Source organism: Rhinatrema bivittatum, chromosome 2 (genome assembly GCF_901001135.1).
Source record: "Rhinatrema bivittatum chromosome 2, aRhiBiv1.1, whole genome shotgun sequence".
In the NCBI taxonomy this organism is placed as follows: domain Eukaryota; kingdom Metazoa; phylum Chordata; class Amphibia; order Gymnophiona; family Rhinatrematidae; genus Rhinatrema; species Rhinatrema bivittatum.
In genome coordinates, this window is record NC_042616.1 from 764,336,799 (window position 1) to 764,352,222 (window position 15,424).

Here is a 15,424-nt window from a genome sequence, read left to right on the forward strand (position 1 = left end):
ACATAAAAACAATGAGCGACCCACAGTAGTGTAAAATGTTAGCGAAACATGAAGATCGTCCATTTTAATTAAAATGTCTTGTATGTCCAGTGCAGCAATGAGTTGTCAAAAGCCTGAAGTCAAAGGCTGCAGCCAATGAAACATCTGTAGGTTGTCGTCCATACTAGCCTCTTGAACTTTCATGTAGTGGTGTCCATGGGTCTCATCTGCGCATTATCAGTTAAGTTCATCTCCAACTATATATATCTGTAATCAACTGGATTATCTTGTTGGGTGGTTAATACACAGCACATTTTACACCAGGGCTCCCCTGAGTTCTGACATTTCTGCTGGTCTGGTAGATGAGTATCACAGCAATAGCTCACTTTTCCTTTTTTTTTTTTTTTTTTTTTAAATCTCTTCTATAATACTCTTTCGATCAATCAGCATTCCAAAAATAAAATACCTAGATTACAAGAGGATAGTTGGAGATCAGACTCTCCAAATTAATAAATAAACCCTCTGTTCTTTTTTCATTATTTTGTATAAAGCCAATTAAGTACGATCTTAAAAGAGGTAAGAGAAATAAGCCTTAACTAAAACAAAAAAAAAAAAAAAAATAGATATCTGATTTGTAAAACATTAGAACTTAAGCCTAATACTCAAGTCACATCAATTCAATATCTGGGCTTTTATGATGTGCCCAGCCTGCTGGGCCCAAGGGTTGAAAGGCATTTGCTATCTGGTAACAATTCCCTTACTTATTTTTTAAAACATCTTCACATTTTTTAAATTGCCTTAGCCTTATATATTTTTTTCCCCTCAACACATTGGCATTTGGCGATAGGATGAGCACAGAACATAAACCGAACACAGTTTAAAACCAAATCTAAGGCCTCACAATGAAGGCTGCACACATATGATTGAAAGTCGCTGCTGTCCAGCAAGGAGGAAGCATGAAGAAATGAAAACACAAAAGTCATTTTTAAAATCGCCCTATGCAAACCCACACTGCAATCCAATATGGCTTATTCGGATGCATTTACCCAAGCAGCTACTAGTAATTAAAGCAGCAAGGCTGGCTAGCATCTGCAAAATTACCAACTTGCCAGGTCTCCATTCGTCTTCACTGTAACATATTTGATTCCTTGCATTTTTCCACCTTTATGAAAATATGAGGTATGCACCTTGTATTATGGTAATCACCTTCCCACCCCTCACCCCCTTCCCCATTAGAAAAAAAAAAAAACCAACCCAATTACAAATTCCTTCCCTGCATCTGCTGTACAAGCGTTCCTGCTACACTCATGAACTGCACCTCTCAGGGTGACCGACCCCTGCACGGGATCCTGATGTTCAGAAATGCCCCAGCATAAATTTGCTATAGTGGGAGCATCCACAAAGGAAGAACTTTTGAGAATTTTAAACACCAATATTTTCTTAGAAATTCTAGGGAAATTCGAATGGCGGGGCAGGGGAGGGTAGGGGAAGGGTAGTGCTAATTATTTAGAATTAAGTGTATACGAACTAGCTAAAAATAATTCTGCTTGTACTGCTGCTCTAAACTTACTAGCGGATCCTTCTGTAATAGCTTTTGCCAATGGCATTTCTCTCCCCCCCCAGTTACATAATACCGATTCATACCTTATTTCTTGTTATATTGCTTTTAATAACTTTCTGTTAAAACATCTGCTTTTCCAAACAAAATGCAAAAAACATATTACTATTTAGAAGAGGATATCTTCCTTAGTCGATGCTTTACATTAAGTCAGTTCAAAATGTTTTTTTAATCACACTATCATAATACGCTCTACAAAAGCTTGCAAAAAAGCCATAGCAGATTAGTGCCTTCATTAGAGGAAACAAATTGACTCTGATTTTCTCCTTAAGCATTCGAAACTTTACAAAGCCTTATAAAAAGTTAAAGGAGGGATTTGGCACCTTCAGGAAAACAAAAATTAAAGAGGGAACTTAACAGGTCAAAATGTGCAGAGACAAATTTGTCGATATTTACAAATTAAAATACCAATAAGGATTACGTCTTTCTTTTTATTGTTCTTTTTAACTTTTCTTGGTTTATTTAACATTTTGAAAGCAACCATCCATGACTGTGATTCCTACGAAATCTTCTGATTCTAGACTGGAATGGATAAAAGACCATCACATTTCATAATGCAGCTCAGTCTCCATTGCTAGTACCTTGGACAGTCATCTTACTCTTCTAGGAAAACCGTGGAGCTGACCTGTCGTTTGTCATGGTCTTCTTCAGCTTCACTCCACGGCGGATAGCATTGAGCATGTCTCCTGCTTCCAGGGTATTTCCAATGCTCAGTTCTCCCACTTCAGGTTCCGGGGTAGTCAAGGACGCAGGAGCGCTCAAATTCTCTTCAGCCTCTTCCGTCTCACTTTCTGGTGCTGCTGGTCTCTGTTCATCCATGGAACACAACTGCTGGTTTGGCACTGGAGGGTTGATTGATGCTTGCCCACTCCATAGTGACGATGGCAGGTTGCTAGCTCCTGGTGACTGCAATTCAGGGCTCTGCTCAGTATATTCTTCAACTCCAGCCAGTGAGCTCGGCAGCCCCCCTGGCACATCTGGCACAGTTGGCGTTTTGACGGGAATTACTGGGGTCTTGATGGGAATAGGCCCTGCTCCTATGGTACCTCGTCTGACACATGGTTTGGTGGAAGGGGTCCGTCTGATGGTTGCCACACCAGGGGTAACTATTACTGGTCCTAAGGTAATTGGCAGGCCTGCGGTGGAGGCTGGACGCTTGGCTTGGAACATTCTGCGGTAGGACTGGCTGATGTCACTGTTTCTTGGAATGGTAGAAGATTTGTCAAACTCTTGCTGTTCTCCTTCCTGGTCACCACTGACAGAGAAGTAATCATAATCTGAAACTGGTAAAAAAACAAAACAAAAAACAGGAAGTTGGAAAAAGTAAGCAGCATCATCATTTTCCTATTCTCTGGACTTTCTCTGAGTCTCTTTCAACTCTTCTTCCACCACCTATATTCCAGAAATGCTTCAAGACCTCATACTACCATATCTGACCGATCTGGAAGGCTACTCCTCTCGCCAGTACTGGTGAGTGTCACTTATTCCCAATCTGCCCTCTTCTGCCATTTCTTTTCTTCACCTACAGCTGGAAGTCAAAGGCCATGGTGAGCTCCAGATAAGAAAGCAAGTCACTGCTCTTTGTGTTATCCAATGTTTCTGACACAAGCCAGCAGATGCCACTAGTAGCTAAGTACAGAGCCCTCCAAAGCACTTCAAACTTCACAACTGGTTTAGTGAAAATAATATCTGTAATCACATGGCTCTCATGACTATTAATCCAACTTTAACTACAGTTTATGTTAGAGAACATATGAATTATCACAAATAATTTGGAGGAAAAGGAACTAAGTGGTGGCATTAATGCACAGGACTATGAAACTCAGATAAATAAAGACTGTAAATCCTATGAACATTGCAAGTTAGTCCAGTGAATGCACAAATATGTAGGTGATTGTGGGCTATTTTTGTTGCTCCATCTTGCAGACCAGGATTCCTCATTTCTCCACCTCTAATCTCTTGCCATTGGGAATCTGCTTGCCTGCAAGGCTCTAGGACAGTTAATGCTCCACAAACCAGAGGCTGTGGGGCAGGTTTCAAACAGGGTACACTGGATACCCTGGAAGCAATCCTTCTACAAAGGCTTTTTTCTATTTCATCCACCCCTTCCTTATTATCTGTCAAACTGTTATCCAAAACTGCAACAGCTTCCTAAATCTGCCAGCAGAGGTCTGCACACAAAAGACGCTGAATACTCCCTTCTTCCCTAGGTTGATTTTTTGTTTTGTTTTTTTTTTTTTTAATAAAATCATTCATAAAATATAGCTGCAGAAAATTTCCATTCAATGTACCTTGTGATGGGATGGTGTCTTCCGAACAGCAAGGTGTGGTGGTCTGGGTGCTGTATCCACTGGAGCACTGCAGGGAGTCTCTGCTGCTTCTCTGAGTATCCAGTTGCAAGCCTCGAGTCAAGGCTAGGGCCAGCTCTTCAGCTTCTATTTCCTCTCCCTGCTATACAGGCAAAACAAATAATTTCTTTGTAGTTTGCTAACCATAAGGAGCTTCACTGCTAACGAGTTCTCTTCCACCCATTCTCACTGCTCTCTGGTGTCTGCTAAGGCTCTTAATCCACTATGATTCCCTATTTAGTGTACTGCCTCCCCCTTAGATATCTCATTTCATCCGATGATCCCAGCTAACTAATCTACTTTATTTATTTATTCAAAGACATCCTTATCCTGTAGGTCTGAAAACATTTCTTAGCAGGGTATAGCATATTAAATACAATAATATAGTGCATAATGAAATTCATACATCAAATACAGAAATCATTGAAACAAAGAAAACAAACAAAAGTAAGAGAAAACTCATTGAAACAGGAATGTTTTAGCTTTCTTTTGTAATGTTAAACATCCCAAAAGACACAATTTTCCATAAAATGGGTGCAGCTACTGACAAAGCTCTCAAGTGGGTTCCCATTACGTGAACATCCGTAACGGATTATTTTTTTACAACATTCATTGCTCCTTGCGATGTTAAAGCTTGTGCAGGATTGCACTTGGATACAGCAGCACAAATATATTGCATTAAAACGAGTCAACTTTTGGTTCTGAGTTACCTATAATCAAATGCTCAAAAGGCTTACCATAACTTCACATGCTCCTCTTCCCAGGAGTTAGGATTAATGCCTATGCTACAACCTCATCAGATCAAGAAATGATGATTTGTTGCTCAAGTCCTTGACAGACTCTTTTTGACCCCCCAACCAGGAGGAAATGACTATGCCTTCAGGATCATTTCAAAAACGATCACTCAACAATTATTGGTTTGTTGACAAGCATAAACAATGTAAGAGCAGTTAATAATTCCACACCTACCCTAGTGGTAGCTGAAATGGTCATGCTACGAGGTCTCTGTGCCTCATCACTTTGTCCTGGCTGTACATTTTGAGCAGCTCCAGTAGCTTCTGGCTCCCGTTTTTCTTTGCGTCGCTGTAAGGTATTCGCCAAAGGCTGGTCATATGGACCCGGTTTAGCCCAGTCCTGAAAAAAAAAATGTTAACAGTTGCAAACAACAAAAAGTCAGTATATACTCATTTGTGCAACAACAAGACTCTCCTATTTAATTATGCAACTGTGGTTGGTCAAAGAAAATGGTGCACAATGTCAGGAAGCACCATTAAGAGGTCCTGTCCGGCTGAGCAATCCTTTCTGTTTTAGAGTACGAGAATAAAGTATTAGTATCTAGGAAATCATGCATGTTCCATTGTGCACCAACTGAACAAGCCATTCTCTTAAATATGGAAATTTAGCCGATTCAGTTATGTGTGACTACAATGTAGAAGGATCAAGTTAGACTAGAAAATACAAGCAGAATAAAAATGCATTCATTCCTACCCCCTCCCATTTATTACTTCTGTATCTTCAAAAATTAATACATTACAATCCATCCCAAGATGTCCCCCTCTCTACCCATATTCACCCTAAACCCGACGCATTTCTTTTTCATACTGGTCATTAAAAAACACAGCTGCCTTGCTGTCAAAGTCTAGATTTTTACTGTTGTTCTTCTCATTGTGTGATATTTCTGCACTGATGTAATACTTTAACTGTTGCGAGTTTATAAAGAACTGGGTGAGAGAGGATAGAAACAGAAGGGCTCTTTTCAGAGAGAGAGATCTTAGGACAGATATTAAGTGTGAATCCATTAAAACCGCCGATTCTGTGGCACATGGACAAGAGCAGCTAGGGAGTTCATGCTAAGCCAGTCTGGGGGTTCAGAGCTGAAATATAAGAGGCAACTCCTCTCTCATTACTAGTAGAATAGGGTTTTGGTTTTTTTATCACTACAAAGTTCCTTCTCATATGTGGATTTTCCCCCCAAAGCATCAAGAGTACCACACAAGAGTTATTTATATCTAGATTTAAAACTATGAATTTAATGCCCAGGATTTCCATAATCTTTGAAAAATTCTAGTATTTTGCTATCTTATTTGTATTTCATAGGTATGCTTATCTTACTGATTAGAAGTGGAATCTTTCAGGTGCCCAAAAACAAGGAGCTTTACTTTCCACATGCCAAGACAGCATGAGATGATATCGATTATAAAAGTTCATCTACAAATATATGCACTTTCTGCAGAAAAATATTTATTGTTAGATGGCTCATTATTAATGAGAAATTACTACATACCTGATAATTTCCTTTTCTTTAGGACAGTCAGATGAATCCACAACAAGTGGGTAATGCACCTCTACCAACAGATGGAAACGGAGCAAACTGATGTCACAGTATGAATAGCCCTGCAGTGACATCAGACTGCCAGTATTTTCTTCAAAAGCAACTGTGGACAGACTAGCAAAACACTTGATTAAAAACAGATAACCATTGCCCTAACTCAGCCAACATTCGGGCAGATACAGAAAAACCCATGGGAGAGCGAGTCAGAAAAACAAAAAATACAAATGAGGGCCCGTGGTAAAAGGAGGCGCTAGGGACACTAGCGCATCCTTTTTGACAGAAGCAATGGCTGTCAGCGGGTTTGACAGTCGTCGCTCAATTTTACCGGCATCGGTTCTCGAACCCGCTGACAGCCATGGGCAGATTTTTACATTTTTTTTTTTTATTTAAAATTTTTTTTATTTTTGGGGCCTCCGACTTAATCTCGCTATGATATTAAGTTGGAGGGTGTACAGAAAAGCAGTTTTTTCTGCTTTTCTGTACACTTCCCCGGTGCTGGCCGAAATTAACGCCTGCCTTTGGCAGGAGTTAAATTTTTGAGAGTAAAATGTGCGGCTTGGCTGAACATTTTACTTTCTGAATCGCGCGGGAATAAATAATAGGCCCATCAACATGCATTTGCATGTTGCGGGCGCTATTAGTTTCGGTGTGTGTGTGTGTGTGTGTGTGTGTGTGTGTGTGTGTGTGTGTGTGTGTGTTTTCGACGTGCTTTTACCCCTTACTGTATAAGGGGTAAAAATAGCGCATCGAAAACGCGCGGCCAAACGCAGGCTAACAGTGCGCTCCGCTGGAGTGCACTTTACTGTATCGGCCTGATTGAGCTCAGACAAGAATGTAACACCAGTAATCCCTGTAACAAAAGCATATAGGAGGATTATGCCATCATTCGGCAGCCAAGGGAGGGAAGCTGGCTTCATCTGACTGTCCTAAAGAAAAGGAAATTATTAGGTAAGTAGTAATTTCTCATTTATTAGCATCCAGTCAGATGAATCCAGAACAAGTAAGATGTATCCAAGCTACTCTTGAATAGGGTAGGAAGCTGCCCACGATCCAGTCAAAACCACATGTGCAAAGGCCACGTCCTCCCAGGCCAGAACATCCAGATCTGGAAAAGGTGTGCAAGGAGAACCACATTGCAGCTTGGCAAATGTCGATGGGAGACAACAATCTAACGTCTGCCCATGACACTGCCTGAGCCCTAGTGGAATGAGCCCCAATCTGACTAGGTAACAGCTTCCCAGCATCCATGTATGCAGATGTGACTACCTCCTTAATCCAGTAAGCTACTGTAGCCCGCGTCTGGCTCTCCCAGTCTAGTACAGCTGTGAAGGACAAACAGGTGATCAGACTTCTGCAAAGTCTCAGTAACCTTCAGGTACCCAACAATATGTCTCTTGACATCCAAGGGTTGCAACAGATGATACTCCTCTACATTTCTTTGCGTCCAGACACGGCAGGGAAATGGACTGATTCAAGAGAAACTCAGTGACCACCTTTGGTAAAAAGGAAGGAAGAGAATGCAGCTGTACCGCCCTTGGAGTTACCTGGAGAAATGGCTCCAGGCAAGACCAGGCCTGTAGTCTGGAAACCTAACGCGCACAACAAACTGCCACAAGGAACACATTTTTCAAGGTCAGCAAACGCATGGACAGAGTATGTAGCGGTCTAAACATAGAGCCTGCCAAAAAATACAAAAACCAAATTAAGAATCCATAAGGGCACTGGAAACTGCAAAGGAGGACGAAGATGTTTCACTCCTTTCAGAAAACGGGCCACATCAGGACGAGCCGACAAGGATCCACCATTTTTACCTGAACCCTGAAACAGGCAAGAGCCGCTACTTGTACCTTTAAGGAATTGAAAGCCAAGCCTTTATTCAAGCCATCCTGCAAAATTTCCAAAATCAGCAGAATCTTAACCAAGGAAGGAAGAGTACCTCAATCCTCACACCAGGCCATAAACACTCTCCAAACCCACACAAAAGCCAAGAAAGTGACTCTTAGCAAGGTGGAATTCTCTGCTGCAGAGTATCCATGTTTCAGCAAGTGAGCCCTTTCAAGGGCCATACCATAAGAGAAAATAGTGTTGGATCTTCATGAACAACAAACAGGCCCCTGCTGCAACAGGCTCCTGGTGTGTTGGACGTCGAAGAGGCAAATCTACCAGGAGTCTCTGCAGATCTGCATACCACGGTCTCCTGGGCCAATCTGGAGCGACCAAGAGCACCATTCCTCTATGGCATTCGACCCTTCGAATCAGTCTGCCCCAACATGGGCCATAGAGGAAAGGCATACAGCAATTTGTCTTCTGGCCACTTCTGCACTAGGACTGAAGAAACAGCAAGGAAGGCTGTCTAACAAAGCCGTGAGGGCAACAAAACAGGATTAGCAGCCAAATGTCCAAAATGGATTTCTTTATTGCAAGGTAACACGAGTGTGTGAAAAGTGCCCAACTCTGGCCGAGTTTCGCCCTCTTACAGGGGCTACATCAGGGGCTACAACATATAAATAACACACATTAATAAATAATAAAAATCATAAAAACATAATTAATAGACACAAAAAAAATGTGGACTCTTTGATCAATACACGATTTGCGTTGAGGTAAAGGTCATATTTCTTGCTCTTGTCAATACATACAATTTGTCATAATCTATACGTCACACCACATCTCTTTGTTACCATTTTTTTTGTATCTATTAATTATGTTTTTATGATTTTTATTATTTATTAATGTGTGTTATTTATATGTTGTAGCCCCTGATGTAGCCCCTGTAAGAGGGCGAAACTCGGCCAGAGTTGGGCACTTTTCACACACTCGTGTTACCTTGCAATAAAGAAATCCATTTTGGACATTTGGCTGCTAATCCTGTTTTGTTGCCCCCACTTCTGCACTAGGGCATCAATCTCCAATGACTTCCTCCTGCTGTTGCAGAAACGCAGAACTTTCGCATTGCGCAAAGATGCCAACAAGCCTACAAACTGGAGACTCCAGTGATCTCGAATCAGCTGAAATGCTTCATCCAACAACACCCACTCTCCTGGGTCGAGACTCTCCCTGTTGAGAAAGTCTGCTCTTAAATTGTCTTTGCCTGCAATGTGCGAGGTTGAGATCATGTGAAGATGTACCTCTGTCCATTCTATAAATTGATCTATGTCCTGTGACACTTATTGGCTCTTGGTACCTCCCTGCCGACTGATGTAAGTCACAATCGTTGCATTGTCTGACATTATTTGGACCGATTGGCCTTGCAGTCTGTCACCAAACAGTAAACATGCCAACTGGACTTCCCCGGTTTCCAGCCGATTGATGTTCCAGAAAGAATCTTCTTCACTCCAGTGTCCTTGCACTGGCAGCTCCTGAAAGTGAGTTCCCCAAATAAGGAGACTCGCATCCATTGTCCGTACTAGCCAATCTGATGGGGTTAGGGAAATTCCCTTCTGTAGATGATCCTTCTGCAGCCACCACTGCAGTTTGGAGGAGACTTCCATTGGCAGGGAGAGCCAAATCGAATAGTTCTGAGATGGCAGGTTCCACCGAGACAGCAGGAAGTGCTGAAGACAACGCATATGCCCCCTTGCTACCACTTCCAGGGTCGCTTCCATTAAGCCAAGTACCTGCAGGTAAGACCATATGGTCAGGCGCAAAGTGTTCAACGGCAGACGGAGTTGAGCTAGCAACTTCTGAATTCGAGCTTCCAGCAGGAACATCTTGCCCTGCTTCGTATCGAACCGAACCCTGAGGTGTTCCAGCGACTTAGGCTGAAGACTGCTCTTGGCTAGGTTCATCACCCAGCTGAGCTCCTGCGATAGAGAAATCACTTTGTGAGTCACCAGGTGACTCTCTTCCGGCGACTTGGTTCGAATCAGCCAGTTGTCCAATTACGGGTGTACTACGATTCCATCCTCTCTCAACTCTGCCACTACTACCACCATTACTTTGGAAAAGGCTCTGGGAGCGGTTGCCAGACCAAAGGGCAGTGTCTGAAACTGAAATGGCACCCCAGAACTGCAAACTGCAGAAAGCATTGATGTTCTAGTCAGATGGGAATGTGAAGATACGCTTCGGACAGATTCAGGGAGGTCAGAAATTCCAACTGCACGGCCATTATAACTGAGCGCAAGGTTTCCATGTGAAACTGTTTCGCCCACAGATGACTGTTGATACCTTTGAGGAGCAGGATGGGACGAAAAGAGCCCTCCTTTAGCATGATGAAATAAATGGAATATTGCCCTGTATTTTCTTGAGACATGGGCACTGGAACTACAGCCCTCAAACTGAAGAGCCTTGCCAATGTACTCTCCACTGCCTACTTATGTGGGAGTGGCAGGGAGACTCCATGAACATGTCCCGAGGAACACTGCAAGACATCGCATATCCTCATTTCACTACCAGGACCCACTGATCCGATGTGATTTTGACCCATCTCTGACAAAAGAGAGAGAGATGTCTCCCTATTTGCTGTTCCCAGGGTTGGGTCTGCAAACCTTCATTGGGAGGCTCGAGAGATGCCCGTACCAGAGCCAGTGCCCCTTCTGGGTTGTCTAGGATGAAAGAACTGAGACCTACTGAAAGGTAGAGTCCTCTGAAATGTTGCTCTTCTATAGGGTTGAAAACGCCTGGATGCTCAAGCACAACCTCTCATGCTAAAGGAGCGCTGTGTCTCCTTCTTATCCTCCAGCAAATGAGGAACCAGAGATTCACTCCACTTACTGGCCAGTTCCTCCAACTCGCTCCCAAATAAAAGCGAGCCATTAAAGGGCAATTTGGTGAGGTTAGCCTTGGAGGTCGCATTGGCCAACCAATTTCTCAACCATAACTGACTCATGGCCGCTAATATAGAAGCCACCCCCCTCTGGCTGAAGTGCGGACCAAATTACAGCCTGCATCTGCCAACAAGGCAGTGGCTGGTTCCATAACTGCCCTGGAGCTTACCCCAGCGTCATCAACCTCCTGGGAGAGAAGCAACAAGATGGAGCTACCAAGGAAAACAAGCGATCTGCAAGGTCATTGCCACTGCTTCAAAAGCTTGCTTAAGGATAGACTCAATCTTTTTATCATGAGCATTCTTCAAGGCCACTCCTCCAACCACGGGAATATTGGTCCGCTTGAAGACTGCACACACAAGTGCATATACCGTCAGAAAAGGTAAGTGCTTTCTTACCACTGGATCCAGAGATACAGGCCTTCCAAAACTCTACCTCCTTTGAAATTAGCCTCTGGGAAGCCCCACTCAAGATCAATCAATTCTTGAATGGCTTCCATCATGGGGAAAAAACAAGAGGCTTTATGCAAGGAAACCAAAATGGGATTTCTCTTCAGCTCAGACCCGGAATCTGCCCCAGGACCCCTGAGCATTTCCAAGGTCTGGGAGATCAGAGCTGGCAGTTCTAATCCTGGAGGAATTTCACTATCCTCAAGTGAGTCAGGATTGGCTTCATCATCCGTGCTATCCGGATCTCTATCAGGAGGTCCCGCTGCCACGCCAGATGGTTAACAGAAGGTCCAAGCAAGGTTGCTACCCATGCCTTTGCTCTGGGAGCATTGGACAGGGTTGAAGACTCAGCCTGAAGAAAAGATTGCAAACCCTGGAAAAACTCTACCCATGAAAATGTAGAAGTATCCAAACCTGGAGGCACCTGAGGCATACTCACTGAGATACGGTCCTCCACTGAGGAACCAGTTAGGGGAATACCAAATTCAGATGCCTCACCTGAGTCATCTTTACCCAGACCTACATCTGGCTGGGAAGAACCAGGTTTAATGAAATCAGAGGAAAATAATGCTCCCTGAGCCTCCAAACAGCGCTGGCACAAGTTATCGGGCAGCCCTGGCTGAGATGCCCTAGTATGACAGGCAGTGCAAAGAGAACGGCGCTTAGGCTTCTTAGATATAGGCACCATTATGGCCAACAGTGCACTGAGCAGCATTCGGAGGCATGATTCTAGCTTTTTTTTTTTTTTAAATATATATGCGTCCAACTTAGGCACCCAAAAATTAGGCATCCAACACTTAGGTGACCCACACCTTGGTGCCTAACTAGGTGTCCAAGACTTAGGCGACACAAAGATAAGCACTCTAAAAAACTAAGCACACAGTACAACTTGTGTACAGAGGTAAGTGTACGATCACTACAGTGCCGCTTAACTGGGACGCACAGAATATAAGGCCCAACTGTGCGTCCAAAAACTGGGTACACAGCCTGGACGCACAGCTAGATGCACACACTGAACCGACAATTCTGTAGAGGGCAGCCTGAGAAAGCGTGCAAAATGCCTTTGCAACCTACCACACGGCTTGCAATGAAAAAGCCTTGGAGCAGAGCCTAGCCTAAGGAGGCCGCTGAACCCACCAGGCTGCCCATGTCCCTCCACCTCCCATGGAGCGGGACGAATGACAGAATGGCGTGCTGAGCATGGAGACCGGGGGAAGTAGGAAGCCTGTCTTCGGCTGTGGGGGGAGAGGGCATGTACCATCACCACCGCACTCGGCTTTCTGCACCTGCTGTCTTTTGGCTGCTTAAGCAGCTAAGTCCACACCGGCTGAAAATAACTACCAGACCCAAGGCACTCATCTGAGGAACCACGGAAATCACCTCAGGGACCATTTGGTATCACCACAGGAGAGCTGGGAGATTTATTTCCTTAATTCTCCTTTCTCAAAACAAAGCAATCACCAATAGGGAGATGCATGTCCACTATCTGCTGGAGACAGAGAATACTGGAAGGCTGATGTCACTGCAGAGGTATATATACTGTGACATCAGTTTGCTCCATCTCCAACTGCTGGTATAGGTGCATAGCCCACCTGCTCTGGATTCATCTGACTGGACACTAAGAAAACAAATGTTTTGTGTGAATGACACTGCACTTACTACCCTGCAACTGAAGCCACAAGGTATTGCCAAGCACCATAATTCATTTCTTGAAATGTGCATAGTGTCGTTGCCAGCATGTAGCGGAGTGTTGACTATTCTAAAGTGATTTTAGTCCCTTTAATAAAAACAGATTTTGCAACAAAACACAAAAACTAACTAAAAATAAAAAATAAGCGTTAGCTATTCTTAAAGCTGTGCAAAATGAAGAGGTATCCTAATATTCACCTACACGTGTGCACTCAGTGGAACACTGCTGATGCTAGAATTTTTCTCTTATTTATGTGATATTTATTCCACTGATCTTATTTGGCCATTAGGGTGACCCAGAAGAGGAAGTCAATGAAATGAGTGGCTTAGCACAGGGATTCTGTTATAGGCAATAAATGATTTTAAATGAATGAATAAATAAATAAAGAATGCGGTGAATTAGAAGAACGGGCCAATGTTTATCAAGCCAAAGGATGGTTATATCAGATTAATGGATGTCCTCTTTCCCACTGAAGAGAGCCCTTAGCATTTTGTTATCAAATGTGCTATAAAAATAGAAACAGGAGCCAAAAATAAGATTATAGTAATTCAATTTTTTAAAAGTCTGTTATCCTAGATGTTTGAACTTTCATTTCACTTCATTCCATATATACTCAAAATCTATTTCTGATCCAAAGGGTCATATGACAACATAATACACAGAAATTTATACTGGATTTGAAAGATGACAAAATGTGAACATTGCAACAACAAAAGAAGCACAAACCTTCCAGCTAGGGATCTTAGATGACAGTAACATGCTTGGCCCAATGGTGTAATGATGGCAGTCTGGAAGGAGGACAGAGCTAGACCGGGTCCAGGGGCGGGAAACAGGTGGGTAATGAGGGAAAGGACCTGCACCAACGGAAGCTAGGTATGGTTCGCTACAGTGATAAAACCCGTTAGACAACTGGAAACAAATGCACACACACAAACAGAAAAAAAAAGAAAACAGGAAAAAATAATCAATATAATGGTGAAAATGAGAAACTAGTGAATCTGATCGTAAAACAAGCAAATGCATTTCCAAACAAAAACAGAAAATGACTTTAAAATGTACCAACAACTCTTTTTGCAGACTGCATTGAAATGGATTTTTTTTTTCATCAGAATTAATGAAAAAAAAATTGGGAAGGAGGAGGAGAAGAGGTAAATAACTTCTCAACAGGGATGCAAACCTTCAGTTGAAACTCTTCTGTTTCTTAACCCTTAGCTGCTATTTCCTACAGACCCCGTGCTGCTCCACATTTCGTTTTAAGCAGACTACATACATTGTAGAGCTGGGTTACATCACCTCTGGTCCTGGAAGACACCAATCTTATCATCACGCCAGTTATTGCAGTGCTCGGTGGCAGGCTAAAGTCACTAGGTGTCTTCCATTTGGATAAGGAATACACGTGGACTCATTTTCTGTACTATTCACGCTCTGTACTAAATCAGACTGCAGGTGCACATAGGATCGCTAGGATTTGCTACTCCAAAGGGAGCTAGCATGAAAACAAAAGTTTTTTTCTAGGTGCGGGTATTTACTCCAAGATTGCTACAGGTTCACTTTTCTGTCTCCTCCTAGGGTTGGCACAAACACTGGCAAACTGCAGATAGTGCAAAAAGCTGCAGATTTCCAAATTCATGGAAAGCCCAATTTTACCTTACTACTGGCATTTAATGTTCCTACTCCAGGCTGTTTAGTGTATATCCATTGTCAACCAATCAGCACACAGATGTTGTGCAGGCAGCTTTCCAATTGGTCATCTAGACTTGAGCAGCATTCTAACCAGTCACTAGCAGGTCAATACAGTAAAGTGCGGCCACGGTTACCCTGCTCCTAACCCGCTTTCTACTCACTTTTCGGCCGCGTTAGTCCAACCCGCGATACACTAGCCCCTTTAACCCATTCTTACCGCCTCTTTAAATCACCGGGTAACCCCGCTCTATACAGTAAAATGGGTTGCGCGGGCCTAACGCTTCACGGATGCTTCTTGGACGCAGCTTGCATTTGCAAGCTATTTAAATACAGTATCGAGTGGTAGGTGAGCCGGACTGTGCGTGTGGCAACCGCGGGTGCGCTCGGCACTAACGCAGCTCTTCCTACCGCTCCTTACTGTATCGGCCTGCAGCTGCACTTACACCCTCTGAAGGGGATAGAAACAATGCCATCTCCATTTCTGTGCACACCTGTGGGTGGCTCCTTGGAAAGCAATGGACTTTCCTGCAGGTGTTCATTTCATTTCATTTTATCTGCA

General features: G+C 43.2%; 1 protein-coding gene across 2 annotated transcripts in view; it reads right to left on the bottom strand.

Moving 5' to 3' along the window:
• Positions 1-335: 335 nt before the first annotated feature.
• The window catches only part of MTSS1 (MTSS I-BAR domain containing 1), a 431,605-nt gene continuing 416,516 nt past the window's right edge, over positions 336-15,424 (bottom strand). For both annotated transcript variants that reach the window (XM_029592008.1, XM_029592009.1), the window contains 4 exons: positions 13,909-14,091; positions 4,915-5,079; positions 3,889-4,048; positions 336-2,880 (listed from right to left, as the gene is read on the bottom strand). In XM_029592008.1, the coding sequence (XP_029447868.1) occupies positions 2,201-2,880; positions 3,889-4,048; positions 4,915-5,079; positions 13,909-14,091 (1,188 nt within the window). In that variant the 3' untranslated portion in view covers positions 336-2,200. The remainder of the gene's footprint in view (positions 2,881-3,888; positions 4,049-4,914; positions 5,080-13,908; positions 14,092-15,424) is intronic.